At 28.9% G+C, this 16,643-nt stretch overlaps 1 protein-coding gene across 1 annotated transcript; it reads left to right on the forward strand.

Moving 5' to 3' along the window:
• Window positions 1-7,267: 7,267 nt before the first annotated feature.
• On the forward strand, window positions 7,268-11,228 carry LOC120090902 (protein REDUCED WALL ACETYLATION 2-like). The gene is made up of 15 exons (XM_039048597.1): window positions 7,268-7,300; window positions 7,479-7,570; window positions 8,387-8,530; window positions 8,626-8,682; window positions 8,907-8,979; window positions 9,099-9,257; window positions 9,337-9,486; window positions 9,561-9,816; window positions 9,895-10,016; window positions 10,118-10,204; window positions 10,321-10,409; window positions 10,492-10,554; window positions 10,643-10,699; window positions 10,795-10,891; window positions 11,061-11,228. Exons 1-15 carry the CDS (start codon window positions 7,268-7,270, stop codon window positions 11,226-11,228), a joined length of 1,647 nt encoding a protein of 548 aa, XP_038904525.1.
• The last annotated feature ends 5,415 nt before the right edge of the window (window positions 11,229-16,643 follow it).

A 16,643-nucleotide genomic window follows, 5' to 3' on the forward strand; every position in this document is an offset into this window, starting at 1 on the left:
TTCAACACTGAGTTGTTTACAAACCCTAGTATTTATGAAATGAGTTAATGGTTAGGAAATGCTAAGCAGTGTATAATCAAGGTTGAGATTCAATAGGAAGTATAACCTCTATCAGGTGTTCAAGTTCATTAGTTTGAAATGAGCCTACTTCTTAAGTAATGGAAGGAAGTTAAGAGTCAAAGGTGTAAACTCTTGCTTTCCTAAATACCTTTGTTTGCAAGGTATTATAATGATTCAATGTGTTATGCTATAACTTAGTAAGCATCACTTGCTATGCATCGAGATGATATGTATAAGTGTAAAGAAAAAGAAATTCTCAAAGTATTCTAGTAAAGAGGAAGAAAATTTCTTTAAATGATACCTAAGGTTAACGGGAATTGATAAAACTTACATTTAAACCTTCGTCACCATAGCTGACTAATGCAAATGAGATTAGCTATAAGCCATTCAACTAACATTATATCATTTAATTTTGGAAGACCTGGATAATTCAGAGTTCCTTTTCCAATGATCTTACCTCTCGCACCATTACCAAAAGTGACTTTTCCTGAGCTGGCAGATTTGAGAATAGATAAATAGCTCTTTTTTGCTAGTCATATAACGCAAACCACCACTATCAAAGTATCAATCACCTTTGGCAGATGATGGAGGGAGGACAAGACTACATTGCATCTGTTCTAAGTGTTCTTCTCTCTCCATACCTATTTTATCCTACTTTTTCTTCGTCTGAAATTCTGAGAGAAATGAGGAACTCTTTTGAGCAAAGAGAGTCTGTGAAGATCTTTCAATAATTGGTAGCAAAAAGGACGTTTATGTCCCACTTTGCCACAATAGTGACAAGTCCATCTCTGCCTGAATATACGGTTGCCTTCCCTAATAGGAATGACAAAGGAAGTTCCTGCAAAACCATAGGACTCTGGTTCTTGAGCTCTAACAAACACAACCTTTTGCTTCTCTTTAGACTGTTTATTATGTTGACTTTTACCTTCTGAAAAAACAAACCTAGAATTGTCTTTTGTTGTCTTTCCTTCTACCAAAATTTTCTCAAGTATCTCAGTACTAGTGTTCAACATTCTTACATTCTTGCTCATAGTGTCTTTTTCACCTTTAACCTGTAAAAGTTCACATTTCAACTCTGCAATCGTAGACATTAGTCTATGATTATCAACAATCAAAGTCACAAGTTGATATTGATGTTGACAAACTAATTAAGTTTGACATGTTTCTATGAAAACATAGAAATATCATATGAAAAGAATTAGGCCTGCACTTCATTTAAGTCGATATATTTCTATACTCTTAACTTTAGATTCCTACCGAATAAATGGCCTTAATATGTTACAATTTAATGTCAGAATGAATAGTGAATTAAGGATATTGATCCATCTAAGAAAATATCCTTAAAAAAAATTCATCTCTAAGGAAATAATTTTAACACCCATTCCAATATTTTATATATTTGGGAGGAAAAGATATATTTAAGCATAGTCAGTAGATAAGACATGAAATGTCAAAGATTGATGCTTGATTTTGATCACACTGCACTTTTCCAAACGTCGAAGTGGATCTCCTATCTATATTCGACAACTTGAGGAGGGCGGTGAACTAAAGAAAGAAAAATTAAACATTAAGTAATAAATTGTATCAATTTTCTTTTTATAATATGTGAGGTGAGGGAATCAAACTACTTTAAGGTAAATTGTACAAACTGTTGGAGGTTTGTTGATTGACTTTATATTTTTCTAAGATACCTAGTAGTTTTCGTCGATGTCTCATATGTAGTCTTAACATCAATTTTTGGCAACAAAATATTTTTCCTGCAAAATACTTTCTTAATCTGGAAATATCTAGCAGATTGATATAGTCCAATATTTTCTTTTATTACGGTGTGACTTATTTTCTCCTATTTGAGAGATGTTTCCTTTTCTGAATTTTTCTATAAAAAGGGGTGACTTGGTATGCTTTTGGTGCAAAGAGTTTTATTATGCCGATTTGGTTTTTTTAGAGCAAAACGTTTTCAATACTCCGACCTAATTGACCTATATTGTGATCTTGCTCATTGCTCACTTTATTTCGCTATGCAAATTCTTCATCAGTTGTTTGCAACACATTGAAGATTATCACGACTTAGAAAAAGCCTAAGTCTCAACTGCTGGAGAAGGGATTCTCAATCTTAGGGGGAATCTAAGACTTGGCTTTGGAGAAATGAGTTCTTTATCTTTGGAGGATCCTAAGATTCATTTGTGAAGGGAGTTCACTATCTTGAAGGAATGATATCATCGTAAGGGGAGTTTATCAATACTAGCAAGCTTAGGACAAGCCTAAGTACATTTGAGATGGAGTCTCACATCTAGGGGAGCCTCAGTGATCTGGGAATTGAGCTCCATATAAGCCATTGTAGTAATTGGTGTATTACAGATAAGTACTACGTTGTAAATTATTTCACTCATCATTATTAGTGGATTATCTTTTCTGGGCACACAGCCTCCAAACGTAGATAGTTTATCACCAAACTGAGTTATCAACCCCTTATTCATTTATCTTTATTGTTGTTAGAATTTTGTTATTACAGTACTTGTTAATGCTTTCTGTTTTAACATCTGAATTTCGAGTGTTGAGTCATCCTAATGTTTTTTCACAAACTGTACGTCAATAGATCCAGACAAAGTATTAAACCTTTTCAAGAAAAAAAAAAAAACAAAGTATTAGAAAAATTAAAGACTAAAATGAAGTCAATAAATATATTGTCATTAAAATTCATCTCATTCAATTTCACCCCTTTAATTATAGAAATAACTTCCTTTCCTAGTTCATATATCCTTCATTATCAACTGTGGTTTCATTTGGTATAAAGTGAATTTAAGATCATACAATTAAATAAACGATGGTTAGATCAATTTGAAAAGAAAATACACTTATTACATTTTTACATATTCTACAAGGACATGGAAATATTTAATTTAGAACTCACCTTTCATATTTTCATTCCTTTTTCTTCAGTTTAATTTCCAATAATAATGTCTTTTAAACTTCTCTTCTTGAACTAATTGTTCGACTCCAATCCCTATAATATTTTTAAAACGAATTGTTCATATTAATTTTCAACTTAATAACGTCAATCAATTCTTTATATCAGATGAGTAATTGTAAGAGATTCCATTCACCAATCCAATGCTGAAAAGAATATCTGGTCATATGCAAGTCAAATATTTCAAACTTCCAATGAAGCTTTTGGTAAGAATAATGATTTCTTATTATTTATTGATGATTTTAGTCGAAAAACTTGGGTTTATTTTGTCAAGGAGAAATCAAAAGTATTTGACATGTTCAAGAGATTTAAAGATCTTGTCGAAAAAAAAAAAGTGGTTATTACCTAAAAACCTTGAGATCATATGGGGAGGAGAATTCACTTCAAATGAATTCAAATATTTTTGGGTAGAAAATAGAATTCATCGGTCAATGACAGTTCCATGGACTTCTCAACAAAATGACGTTGTTGAGAAGAAGAATAAAACGATATTCAATATGGCTCGAAGCATGTTGAAAAGTAAGAAGATGCCAAAAGCATGTTGGAAAGTATCACTTATGCACATTTCCTGATCAAAAGCATAGGAAACTTGATGGTAAAAGTGAGAAGCATATTTTTGTTGTCTATGATGCAAGCTCAAACGGCTACAAGCTTTATAATCCTGCTACAGAGAAGATAGTGATAAGTAGAGATGTTGTGTTTGATGAAGAAGTAACACAAAATTGGAATGATGAACCAAAAGATTATAAGCTTTTACTTTTTCCTAATAATGATGATGAGCTTAGTGACATTGCTTCTCCATCAACACCACCAGTGTCGTTAATCACTCCACAACAAAGCACACCTTCATCATTTACAAGTTCAAGTAAAGGACCTTGTGGTATGAGAAGTTTATTAGACATATATGATGGGATTGAAGAGTTAAGTCAAAGTTTTAATAATCTTACTCTTTTTTGTCTATTTGGTGACAATGAGCCTCTGAATTTTGAAAAAGCTTTGCAAGATGAAAAGTGGAAGACTGCCATGGATGAAGAGATAAATACCATAAAGAAGAATGATACATGGGAACTCTCTACTCTTCCAAGTAGAAAGAAAGCAATCGGTGTCAAATATGTATTCAAGACAAAAAGAAATGAAAAGAGAGAAGTGGAGAGGCATAAGACAAGATTAGTTGCAAAAGGCTACTCTCAAAGAAGGGGTATGGACTAAAGTATTTGCTCCAGTTGCTCACTTGGAAACCATAAGGTTGTTAGTTGCAATTGTTTCTCAAAGTAATGGAAGATATTTCAAATGGATGTTAAGTTAACATTCTTGAATGGATATTTGGAAGAAGAAATTTACTAGAACAACCTCTTGGCTATGCTATGAAAGGTCAAGAAGATAAAGTCTTGAAATTAAAGAAGACGTTGTATGGATTGAAACAAGTGCCTAGAATGTGGAATAGTAGAATCAACAGATATTTCCTTGACAATGGATATTTGAGATGTCCTTATGAACATTCTCTATATATTAAGAATGGTGATCGTGGAGATATTTTGTTGGTTTGTCTGTATGTGGATGACTTAATTTTGATCGAAAATTGTGCAAGTATGTTTAAAGATCTCAAGAAGGAAATGACCCAAGAATTTGAAATGACAAATATTGGACTGATGTCATATTAACTTGGCATAGAGGTGAAGCAGTTAGAGAAATGTATTTTTATATCTCTAGAATGATATGCTAGATAAATTTTAGAGAAGTTCAAGATGATCAATTCTAATCCTGTCACAACTCTAATTGAAGTTGAGATAAAACTGTTCAAATATGAAAAAGGAGATGTTGATCCTTCATATTTCAAAAGCTTAATTGGAAGTTCGAGATATTTGACTTGTACACGACCAAATATTCTTTTTAGCATTGGATTGGTGAATGGAATCTCCTACAATTACTCATTTGAAAGTGGTAAAGAGAATTCTTCGTTACCTCAAATGTACGCTTGATTATGGATTATTTTACTCTCCATCTAAAGAATTCAAGCTTGAAGGTTATTGTGATAGTGACTGTGTTGGAGATGTTAATAACTGAAAAAGTACAAGTGGATATGTGTTCTTTGTTGGTAAACTGCATTTATTTGGAGTTCGAAGTAACCTATTGTGACATTATCTATTTGTGAGGTAGAATATGTTATTGTATTCTCGTGTATTTTTCATGCAATTTGGTTAAGGAATTTGCTGAAGATAGTTGGAATTTTGGAAGATGATGCAACTATGATCCATGTAGATAATAAGTCAACAATTGCTCTAACAAAGAATCTAGTGTTTCACTATTGTAGCAAGCATAAGATTTCATTTTATTAGAGATTGCTAATAAGAAATAATTATGGCAAGCAAGCAAGGAAAGGAAGAATATGGTGAAGGAAAGTGAGAACATGTTTAACTTTAATAATCATATTATCACGATTATCCTTTATCGAAAGACTATAATACTTCATCAAGATATTATAGTCATTCTATAAGAGTTGTTCCAAATTCAAATTATTGTTCTTCGTATCAGTCACATAATAAACTTTAGGGATGAACCCATGCTTCCAATTTTTCAAGTTGATCAAAATCTTACCTTTTCCTATAACATAAATTTTTGTGGCATCACCAAATATGATATTACCACCGAGGATTTATCATGTTCCACAAACATTGACTTACATCCATACATGTGATTGCTTGGACCGCTATCAAGATGTCATGCATTGTTTTCATATGTTTCTTCACTTTTGCATGCTAGAAACAAAGATGACTCACCAGTTTTTTCATCTTGCTCAGCATAATTTGCATTTTCTTCTATTTTATTCCTACATTCAACCTGTTTTATGTCATACATTATTTCATTATTTGATGTTTCTCCATTTGACCTCAAATAATTTTTTCTTCCACAGTCTCTTGATGAATTAGAGTTTGAATTACTCTCATCAAATTTTCTTTGACCATAATTTCCTCAAACCCGACCTCTGAAATCACCATGTCCATGATTGTTACCACGTTCTCAACCTTGATTGCCTTTTTCTTGGCTATCTTCTTTACCTCTCAACTACAATTTTGACTGGAAAAGTTGCTTAGTTGTCTGTTTATTCTTTTTTAGAAGCTTCTCTTCATGGGCTTGTAAGGAACTCATAAGTTGATCAACAAGCATTGTACTCGTCTTTTTATTCTTCAATAGCTACAACAATGAAATTGAATTCTTCATCCAATGAGCGAAGTATCTTTTCTACTATCTGCTCATCATTTATTGTCTCACCACATCTATTCACTTCATTTACTATTGCTAGTAATCTTGGAGTATAATTTGAAATCAATTCAAACTCCCTCATAGTAATGATTCATAATCATCTCTCAATTTTTGGAGGCGAACCTTCTTGACTCGGTCTACTCCTTTGTATGTATTCTCCAAAAAATTTCATGCTTGATGTGCAATAGTTGCTCCCATAAATCTTCACAAAATTTGGATCATCGATGGCTTGATGAATGATGGTGAGTGGCTTTTGGTTTTTCTTTCTATTATTTTGCAGAGCTTCTTGTTGAGCTTAATTTAAAGTCGCATCACTTTTTTGGTTCTTCATAACAATTATTGACAATGTCTCATACATCTTATGGACCAAGTAGAGCTTTCATATGAATACACCAACTGTTATAATTTTCTTTCGTAAGTCAAGGCACTTGGAAGGGAATCAAATTATTATTTTTCATTTGCAAAAACAATTCTAGTTTTTCAAACTCAAGTTCTAATACCACTTTGTTAGAAGCATATGATGGACACTCACAAATAAAGAACCAACAAACGATTATTTGAGAGGAAACAAAAACACTTTTTAATTGAAAGACTCTTCAAACTTGGTTCACATTTTTTATTGAACTCTCTTTGTGTGTTCTTCTCTATACACTTGGATACATTAACAATGTCAATGTCAATCTTATTTATAGGATTGTCATGAGTAAATTTAAATATAATAACTTATACCCTAATTAAATATACATGGAACAGTTAAAATCCTACATTTAATTATGCGAAACTCTACTAAATTAACTCTTACATTAACATAAACTCTCATTCTTTAATTTTTCCAACTCTCATAAATTAATTAATCTATAACCTCTCATAAATTAATATGCTTAATTAACCTCATCTGTAACTTATTTAGTTAAATGAAACATATTTAACTTTCAACACATTCTCATCAACTTCTTCCATTTCGAATTCGTCGTAGTAATGGCTTTGCTAGGCCCAGTGACTCATGGCCAGGTTAGTGTTTCATTACGAATCATATTTTTCGTAACAAAAAATTATTCGGTGAGGTCACTACAGTAGATGCTTCATGATAGCTATTTGTATATGGATTTGTTAGCCAGATTGTAGCGATCTTTTCAAATAATTTCTCGTAATGAAATATTTACTGATTTTGTCTCTTGGATTGATACAGGTTTCGTTTCTTATTGGATTTATAACCATTTTGGTTGCATGGATTTATTCTGAGTACTTAGCATTTAAAAAGAAGTCCATCTCTTCTAAAGTGTAAGTTAGAATGATTCCGTTACCTTTAAACTTTTGTTATTCTTATATTTTCTTTAGAACTTGTTCATTTTTATGTGTTAATTATTACTTAATATATGTTGGCTGGGTAGATATGAGAGAAAATTAAGATTCGTTTAATAACTATTTAATTTACTTTTTTAAAAAAAATTAAGTTCTATGAATATTATTTTCACATGATTTTTTTTTATATTTTTTCTTTAATTCACGTCAAATGAAAAGTAAAAAAAAAATAGAAACTTTTATAAATTTGTTTTTGTGTTTTAGAATGGATAGATAAAAACTACTGTAAAGAAGTTGCGAAAAAAACAAACACAATTTTTAAAAACCAAAACCGATTATTTTATAACTTTAGATTTTTTTTTTTTTTTCTGCACTATTTACTCTAAACGAAATTCTTTGTTTCTATCCACTCTCTACTAATGTTTAAAAAAATATAAATATATATAGTTTTTTTCAAAATTTATTCTTTTAATAAAATTTTTACTAAGAACTTAGATAAAAACCATAGTAAAAAAGTGAGAAAACAAGTACGATTTTAAAAAATCAAAATTACTTGGAGTGTAACTCTATTTGCAGCCCACTAAGTTATCTAATCACCGTGACAAACTTTTATTTCCACTTTTTTTAGCTTTTTTTCTCGTTTTGTATGATTCAATTAGTGGACGGAAAAAAAGATGTAATCAATGCTGCACCAAAGTATTGCTCAAACAAAACAAATGGAAAACCAAATAGTTATTTTATTTATTTTTAAATATCTATCCTTCTGAAATTGGATTTTTTTTTTTTCTTTTTTAGAGGGCACCCTGATGTTGGGTTGGCTGAGGTAGAAAGTCATAATGTAAAAGAAGATGATAGAGCTGTTTTATTAGAAGGAAATGTTATCAAATCCATTCCTTCTTCTGGAGCTACAATTTCATCTACCTTCTCTACCATTTTCAGGTTTACAAAAACAAACCATTATTGTTTTTGTCTTTCTTCCAATGTCTTAGCTATTTAGTTCTTTAGGTTTTACTAATATTTATTTTGCCTGTTAGGTTCATCATGTTGGACGAATCGTTCTTAATAAAACATCGAATGTTACTCCGAGCAGCGTACGTAAACATTCTAGCTTAGAATTGTATGACAAAAAGTTGGACGCAACCTCTCATCTTTTTGCAATTTATCTATAATTTGTCACGTGGCAAATTCTTCTTTCTTTTTTTTTTAAATTTTTTTAAAGATGTACTCAAGTATTGTTTAATACGTGAAATCTCTTTAGTAATGTCTCTTTTTTATTATTATAATTTAATATTATTCTCTCTTTCTTACTTCACAGATGTGAATTTGGTCTTCTTTTATCGTACTTCTACATTTGTGATCGTACTGATATATTTGGAACCTCAAAAAAGGTGTCTTAAATTCAATAACTCTTTTCTTCTACCATTTTTTTACAGTAAAACTGGATCAGTATTCTTATTACATTGTTACTTTCTCTTAGCATCTTACATTGTTATTTTAATGTTTGCAGAGTTACAATAGAGATCTTTTCTGCTTCCTCCTCCTTCTTCTCATCATTGTTGCAGCAGTAACTTCATTCAAGATACATCTTGATAACTCACCATTTTCAGTGAAACCCATACTCTTCTTAAATAGACATCAAACTGAGGAGTGGAAAGGATGGATGCAGGTCAACTCTTATTAGCAATACTCTTCTTCAAATTAAACCTTCATCAATTTCACATACTTTTCTTTTTCTTATTCAATAGGTGATCTTCTTGATGTACCATTACTTTGCTGCAAGAGAAATTTACAACGTGGGTCGTGTATGTGTCGCCTCGTATATCTGGATGACGGGGTTTGGAAACTTTTCGTATTACTACGCTCGAAAAGACTTTAGCTTTTCTAGATTTGCTCAGGTATATATAACTTATATCTTTCATGTTCCGTCAGATAACCATTTGACCTAATTTTATATTTGTTCGAGCTGCAGATGATGTGGCGGTTAAATTTCTTGGTGGTTATGTGTTGCATTGTCCTTGACAACAGCTACATGCTATACTATATTTGCCCATTACACACATTTTTTTCTCTTGTGGTATATGGTGTTGTTGGTGTTTTGCACAAGTACAATGATAGTAAAGCAGTCATTGTTGTGAAATTTCTCCTTTGTTTCTTGGTGGTGGTCATTGTATGGGAAATACCTGGGGTGTTTGAAGTGATTTGGGACCCATTTACCTTCCTTCTAGGTACCTTCTACATATATCTTCTTCTTTTTCATTAATCTAACTAAGCTAATAATTAACTTTTATTTTGTTTTATTGTAGGCTATAAAGATCCAAATAGATTGAAAGAAAACTTGCCTCTCATGTACGAGTGGCATTTTCGAACAGGACTTGATCGCTATGTTTGGATATTAGGCATGGTGTATGCTTACAATTATTCAACTGTGAGTTTAATCAAACAATGCTCTTTTCTGTACTACTGTCATTTAATTGCATTTTCCCTATTCAAGGAAATGCTTTATAATGGAATTATATATTTTCATAGGTTGAGAAGTGGATTGAAAAGTTGGATGAATTAAAAACAAAGCGCAGGATATTGATCAAAACGACAATTGTTGTGATATCATCTACGGTAAAATAGTTGTCTGCAAACTTTGGTTGGACTGCAACATTAACTAGTTTTGATAGCACATAGTTGTTTCTTGGTTTTGTGGTGGTGTAATTTGAGCAATTTTGTGACATTTTCAGGCATTATATCTATGGTTTGAGTATGTATTCAAAATGGAGTGTAGTACTTACAACAAATACCATCCTTACACTTCTTGGATACCCATCACGTATGTCATGAATTAATTGACCTTGTTCTTATATTAAACCTTGAAATAATAGAAATAAAAGCTTTATTTTCATATGGAGCAGATCCTACATATGCATACGGAATGTCACCCAAAGTACTCGTAGCTATACTTTGACCCTTTTTGGGTAAATCCCTTCTTAATTTTTTTTTTTAATTAATTTCTTGATCATCATCATCATATATACATATATTTAACTTTAAACATCATTTCAGTTGGATTGGAAAGATTTCACTGGATACGTACATTTCGCAGTTCCATATTTGGTTAAGGTATGAATTAATTAGTTGGTGTTTTGGTCTAATTTCTGTGGATTAATTAGTTTGTGAATAATAATCTATGTTGGATTAATATAACGTTGTATTAGATCAAATGCTCCGGATGCACAGCCCAAGTTGTTGCTCACTATCATCCCAGATTATCCTTTATTGAACTTCATGCTTACAACTTCCATTTTTATGATTGTAAGTGTTTATTAGTTATATTTTTCCTCTTTTTTTCACTTAAAAGAACAATTTTTAAAACACTTAGAAAGTCAATACTAATGTCTTTTAACCCATTTCAAAATCATTTTCGAATATGTCACCTACGAATGTGCTCAATTTTGATGGGTGTTGTTGGTTTGCTACACAGACTTCATATAGGATCTCAGAGCTTACAAATACATTTAAAGCAGCATTTGTACCAAGCAAGGACAATAAACGCATAATGTATAACACGATTGCTGCAGCTACAATGACGGCCATCTTATACTCCTTCTCTTTTCTATTCCTTAATCTCCCACAAATCTTGGTAATTTAACTCCTAAATTCTCAACTTTTCTTTTATATATAAATATATGTTTTTTACTCTTTTTTCCTGTTCATTCTTTTTGGTATATTATTCATTTTGTAATAACTAAAGTTAATTTACTATATATGTGGTTCCATCGCAGGTTTGAGAATTGAAGAAAATAAGGATTGTACAGAAAAGGGCATGCAGTCAAATTTAGCAAAAGAGAGAGACAGTACTGAACCATGGGTTTTTCTCAATAAAGGAATAAAAATTAGAGAGACTCTAAATTTATATTTTTGTAGGTTAATTCAAGTACATTTTGCCACCACTTTAAGGCATATATTTGAGACAGCCAAGGTCTTTGTATTCCATTGGAATTTTTTTATTTTCAACCAAAAAAAAAATGGTTACTCTTAAACATGCATTTTATTTAAGTATTTTGAGTCTAACACACTGACTAAAAAAATCTGTGGTTTAAATCTTACCTACTCTATCGTACTTAAAACAAAAGAAATAGAAGATAATATACGAAATCAAACTAAGATGGTAAAAGCAACGAATTTAATTTAAAATAACAAATTGTGATCATCTCAAAAAAAACGTGTACGTACAGGGAAGATAAATATGGTTTAATTAATTAGAAAGTTTCATGACTTCTAAGAAAGCTAATTTGAAAAATACTATGTTTATTTAGAGAAATATTTTAAATGACAAAACTACTGATAAATATCACAGTACATCGGTGATAAACTGCAATAGACTATTGTATATTTTTGTGAAATTTTCCTAAATTTATAAATATTTTGGTTTGTTTCCTACCTCTCAAGACAGCCCATTTTTTAAACTAAATTTGAAAAAAAAAATTGCTATTAATTGGATTTTTCCAAAGTATCAATGCAGTTGACAAAGTATTTTTATTAAAAATAATTTATAATCAGTATTATATTATATATAAATATAATTAGTTTTGAAGTCTTCAAAATCAATGCCCAGTGCAGCACAAAGTCTATGCAATTGAAAAGAAAAGTTAATAGAAATGTAGATGAGAGAGAAAAATGTGAAGTAATTTTATTAATTTTCTCTCAAAGTATATATACATACCAACAAAATTATAATATAATTGAATATTGTTACATCTAATAAAAGTTAATAGTTACACGTACGGATGCAAACAATTAGCCATAAAAAAACCAAAGGAAAAAAAATCAAATTTTATCAACTTTTAATTTCATCTAATTAGGTTTAAGGTTTCTACTGACTGTTACTTCTACTTTGGATTCAGTTTCAACTAATTTTACTAAGCAATGTAAATACCACTACGTAAAGTCATCAATTTTAATAATATCAAGTTTGAATGAAATTTTAAAGTTTGATTAGTCTACAAATTAATCATAAATAAATTTGTAAAAACTCACCAAATTTAACGAAAATTTAGCTCTAATTTCATTTTCATTGAAATCTCACCATTTTTATACTCTACAAATATTTTTTTTATAATTCATTGAAGCATATGAGAATATTTTGTTTAATGGGTTTTCAAATGAAAATTTACCAAAAGATAAATTTGCAATACTTATTCAAGCAATAACTTATCCATATTTAGGGTTCAATTTGATCAAATTAAAAATTTCGGTAAAATTAGATACAACATGAAAATTTTATGGATACAATTTGATTATTTTTCTGAAACTACACCCCCATTTGATGACTGTTTTTTTTTTTTTTAATTTTTTCTTTTAGTAGTCTATTATTAAAAAAACAAAAAAAACAAAAAACAAAAATCACATGGTTTGATGACAGTTTTAAATTTCAATTTTTTAAAAATGACCTAGAAGAGAAATAGCAAATTTTTAAGTTTCATTTAGAAAAAATGTTTCAAAATTATAAAAATGGCAAAACGAATTTATATAATAGAAAATACTAATTAGTAAATGATAAAACTACTCTCAAACAACACAATTAAGTACAAACGATAATGCAAAAATACACTGTTTCAATAACAACTGAAAATTAACGCTTTCAACTGCATATAGAATATGTGTATGCGAGGAAAGATGGCGACCACGTGGTGGGGGTCATTAGAAACTTATGGATGTCTACAATGATGAACTTCCTTCAAGGTGAGAGAGCAAAATTGATTGTACCAGTGAGTTATTGTTGGCAATTTTAGAACGATGTGATTATTGAAAATATGATTGCGTTTGACACCAAACCAGTTTCATCGTTTTTATTCCATGTGACCATTTTGCTCATAGCATCTTGAAAGCCAACTTTAAACATTACTAATTCTAGCACATCATTGTTGAAAATGATATTCAAAGTAGAAACAAAAGCAAGAAACATGTGTGCGAGCAAGAAAGGTAGGCGATCTAGCGAGAGTGGTCGTCAAAAGCTAGCCAAGACGATGAAATTTAAGAAATGTTGTAAAAAAGATGAAGAATATGAGATTTGGGGTTTTTTGTTGTCTTATAATAATAATAATAAACTGAATAATATATATATATACGAAAATGTCTAAGTTTAACTCCCATTTTTATGTTTCTTTTTAAGTACAATAAGCCAATTTTACGAATTTCTAGATGAAAAATTGAAAACATCGAAAATATGAAAAAAATAATAATAATAAATCAAATTAATTTAATAATAATATGTATAAAATAATGAAAAAAATATTTAGATAAAATTGAATTTGTAAGTTAAACAAATCTAAAGTTAGATAAAATCAAATTTGATAATAAAAGATAATTCAAATATAAAATGGGGAGAAAAATCAGGAAGTTTTTGTTTATTGTGATTAATTCGATAAGTAGTTACATTAAATCTAATTTGATAATAAAATATAAATTCAAATATAATCAGAGGAGAAAAAAAAGCTCGTTTATTTACCATTACATTCATCCATAATTTCATTTTCATTTAAGTTTCAACAACTACATTATAAATATAACTCCATCAACCACAAATCCTACGAAAAAAGCCTAACTCATTGGCATAACAAAAACGGCCAAGATTGCAAAATGAATACTTATTTATTTGTCAAAAAGATAAATTGATGGTTTAATAATATAATAAGATGATAATGAATAAAAAGTGATTAAAGCAATATAAAAATGATAAAATTTAAATGAAATATACAGTTTGTTAAATGATAATATGTATAAAATATAAGTAAAATTATAATCAAGATAAAAAATTTTAATCTGAATTTAAAATAATAAAAGATGAATAAAATTATGTACAATCTAAAGATATATTATAAATTAAAATCAAAATGGTGATAAAAATGGATTAATTTTGAATATTTTCAAAAAGTAGTCAAATCAAATCAAAACAGATATGAAACTGTCAATTCAAATTTTAAAATGAAAGAAAAATCTAATACATTATCTTTTGATTTAGGTTAAAGTCCTATAACCGATGATTACATTTACACTATATTTCTATTAAAAATTGATACATAGTCTCATAACAAACAATTCTATTCCCACTGCATTTCTATTGAGATTTTGTGCATAACATAATAATTACACAGTACTCAAAAAAATTATTAATCAACCATACCAAGGGAAATTTGAAAATTAAAAAAATATGTCATGTGTGCGACATGCTTTGGCCAAAAATCTTATTATTTTCATTTTTCTAATAAAAATTAAAAGGTACCCCAGTTTTACTATTTCCTCCAATTTCCCTTTTAAAAATTAGAGAGAGGAAAGATGTTTAAGAAAAAGATACAAATTAGAGAGAGAATATTAGTTAAAATTCATAAAATTATTTGTTAGAGAACAAGAAAAAAGGTTGGATGGAAAAGGTAAATTGAAGAGAAAAATTAAATAAAAAAGAAATTATAGCGAGACAAAAGTAAAGAGTAAATGACGTTTTAGATAAATCTATACTATGTAAAAGAAGCGATAGCAAGAAATATTTGATTTTCCTTTTTGCATCTTTTAGTTGATGATGATTACGATATTTATGTAATTTCACATTTAAATCATTAAAAAAATATCATTTTATCACTATGATCTATTGCACATTAAATAGAGAGAAAATAAATTAAAAAATTATATTTTATTTTTTAATCTCTTATTAATGAAAATCTTTTTTCTAAATCATGTAATTTATATTTAAATTATTAAAAAATCATTTTATCACTATTATCTATTGCACATTAAATAAATAGAAAATAAATTTAAAATATCATAATTTTATTCTTTAATCTCTTATTCACTAAACCACATTTTATCTCTTATATCGAAGGTTAAATAAAGGTTAAAAAAATTTAAAACAAATCACATTTTTGTTCTCTAATCTCTTATCCACGGCTTTTTTTTTAAAAAAAAAAAAATCGCATTTTATCAATAACAATCTATACTTCACATTAATTAAAGGAATTAAAAAAAATTAATCAAATTATGATTTTTTTTTCTTTGCTTTCTTTTTTTTTCTTTTATAAATTTTGCTGTTGGTCTTTTTTTATTTCGTTAATAACAACATTTTTTCCAATGTTTCTTTTTCTACTTCAAGAAGTTTAATTTCTCTGTTAAGATATTGCCTCCCTCTCTTTTGGTAACGTATGTCCTCTTTTTCCATTTTTTTTATTTTTCAATTTTGAAAAACATAAGAGTGATTTAATATAACATTTTTTATACGATTCTTTTCTATAACACATAGCAGATTCACCTATTGATCCTCACATATTGAAGAAGATGGAGAAAAGATCTTGATTTTGAGGTTCAAGAAATTTATCAAAGTCCAAGCAATTTAGATGTCAACAAAATGACAAAGAAGAGAGTGAATGTTTTAATGCCTTTATAGTTTTTTTTTATAGATCTACACCCATGAGTTTAGAGGTCTATAGTAATTTTTACTATTTTTTACATGTTTTTGTTCTTTTGTTCTCTTTTCAAATTTGTTGTAAGTGCACAACAATTCACAAAAAATTGAAATAAAGTTTAAAATAAAGAAGATGACTATTGCAGATCAAAATAAATTGAGTTTATAGGTTTCTATTTGAAAAAAATTATATTTTTGTTGAAATTAAAAGGAAAAATTTCATAGATAGAAAAAATGTCAAACTATTTATTGAAATAGTAAAAAAAAAACGATTTCTATCCGCGTCTATCAGTGATAGACTTCTATCAGTTTCCATCCATTTCTAGTCTTGATAGATAACGAAAGACATCTATCAGTCTCTATCAGCCTCCATCAAAGAAAGATTAAATTTTTTCTATTTTGTGTAAATAGTTTTCCTTATCTTTCTATTTTTGAAAATCTTCCAAATTAAAATTTGAAAAAATAAATTAAAATTAAGAGTATAATTAAATATATTTTTTTCAACTAAAAAATAATCATTGTAAAATTAAAAATAATAATAATAATAATTTATTTTAAATTAGAGTTTGAAATAGAAAGTACAATCATATCATTCAAATAAATTTATAAAAA

Source organism: Benincasa hispida, chromosome 11 (genome assembly GCF_027475165.1).
Source record: "Benincasa hispida cultivar pf3 chromosome 11, pf3_genome.v1.1, whole genome shotgun sequence".
Lineage (NCBI taxonomy): Eukaryota > Viridiplantae > Streptophyta > Magnoliopsida > Cucurbitales > Cucurbitaceae > Benincasa > Benincasa hispida.

What these genes read in the sequence shown, in the direction of transcription:
- LOC120090902 (XM_039048597.1), top strand. Translation starts at nt 7,268, where the DNA reads ATGGCTTTGCTAGGCCCAGTGACTCATGGCCAG. An exon ending in AAGTCCATCTCTTCTAAAGT is followed by an intron (nt 7,571 to 8,386) that starts GTAAGTTAGAAT and finishes TTTCTTTTTTAG; the next exon opens with AGGGCACCCTGATGTTGGGT. An exon ending in CAACTTCCATTTTTATGATT is followed by an intron (nt 10,892 to 11,060) that starts GTAAGTGTTTAT and finishes TTTGCTACACAG; the next exon opens with ACTTCATATAGGATCTCAGA.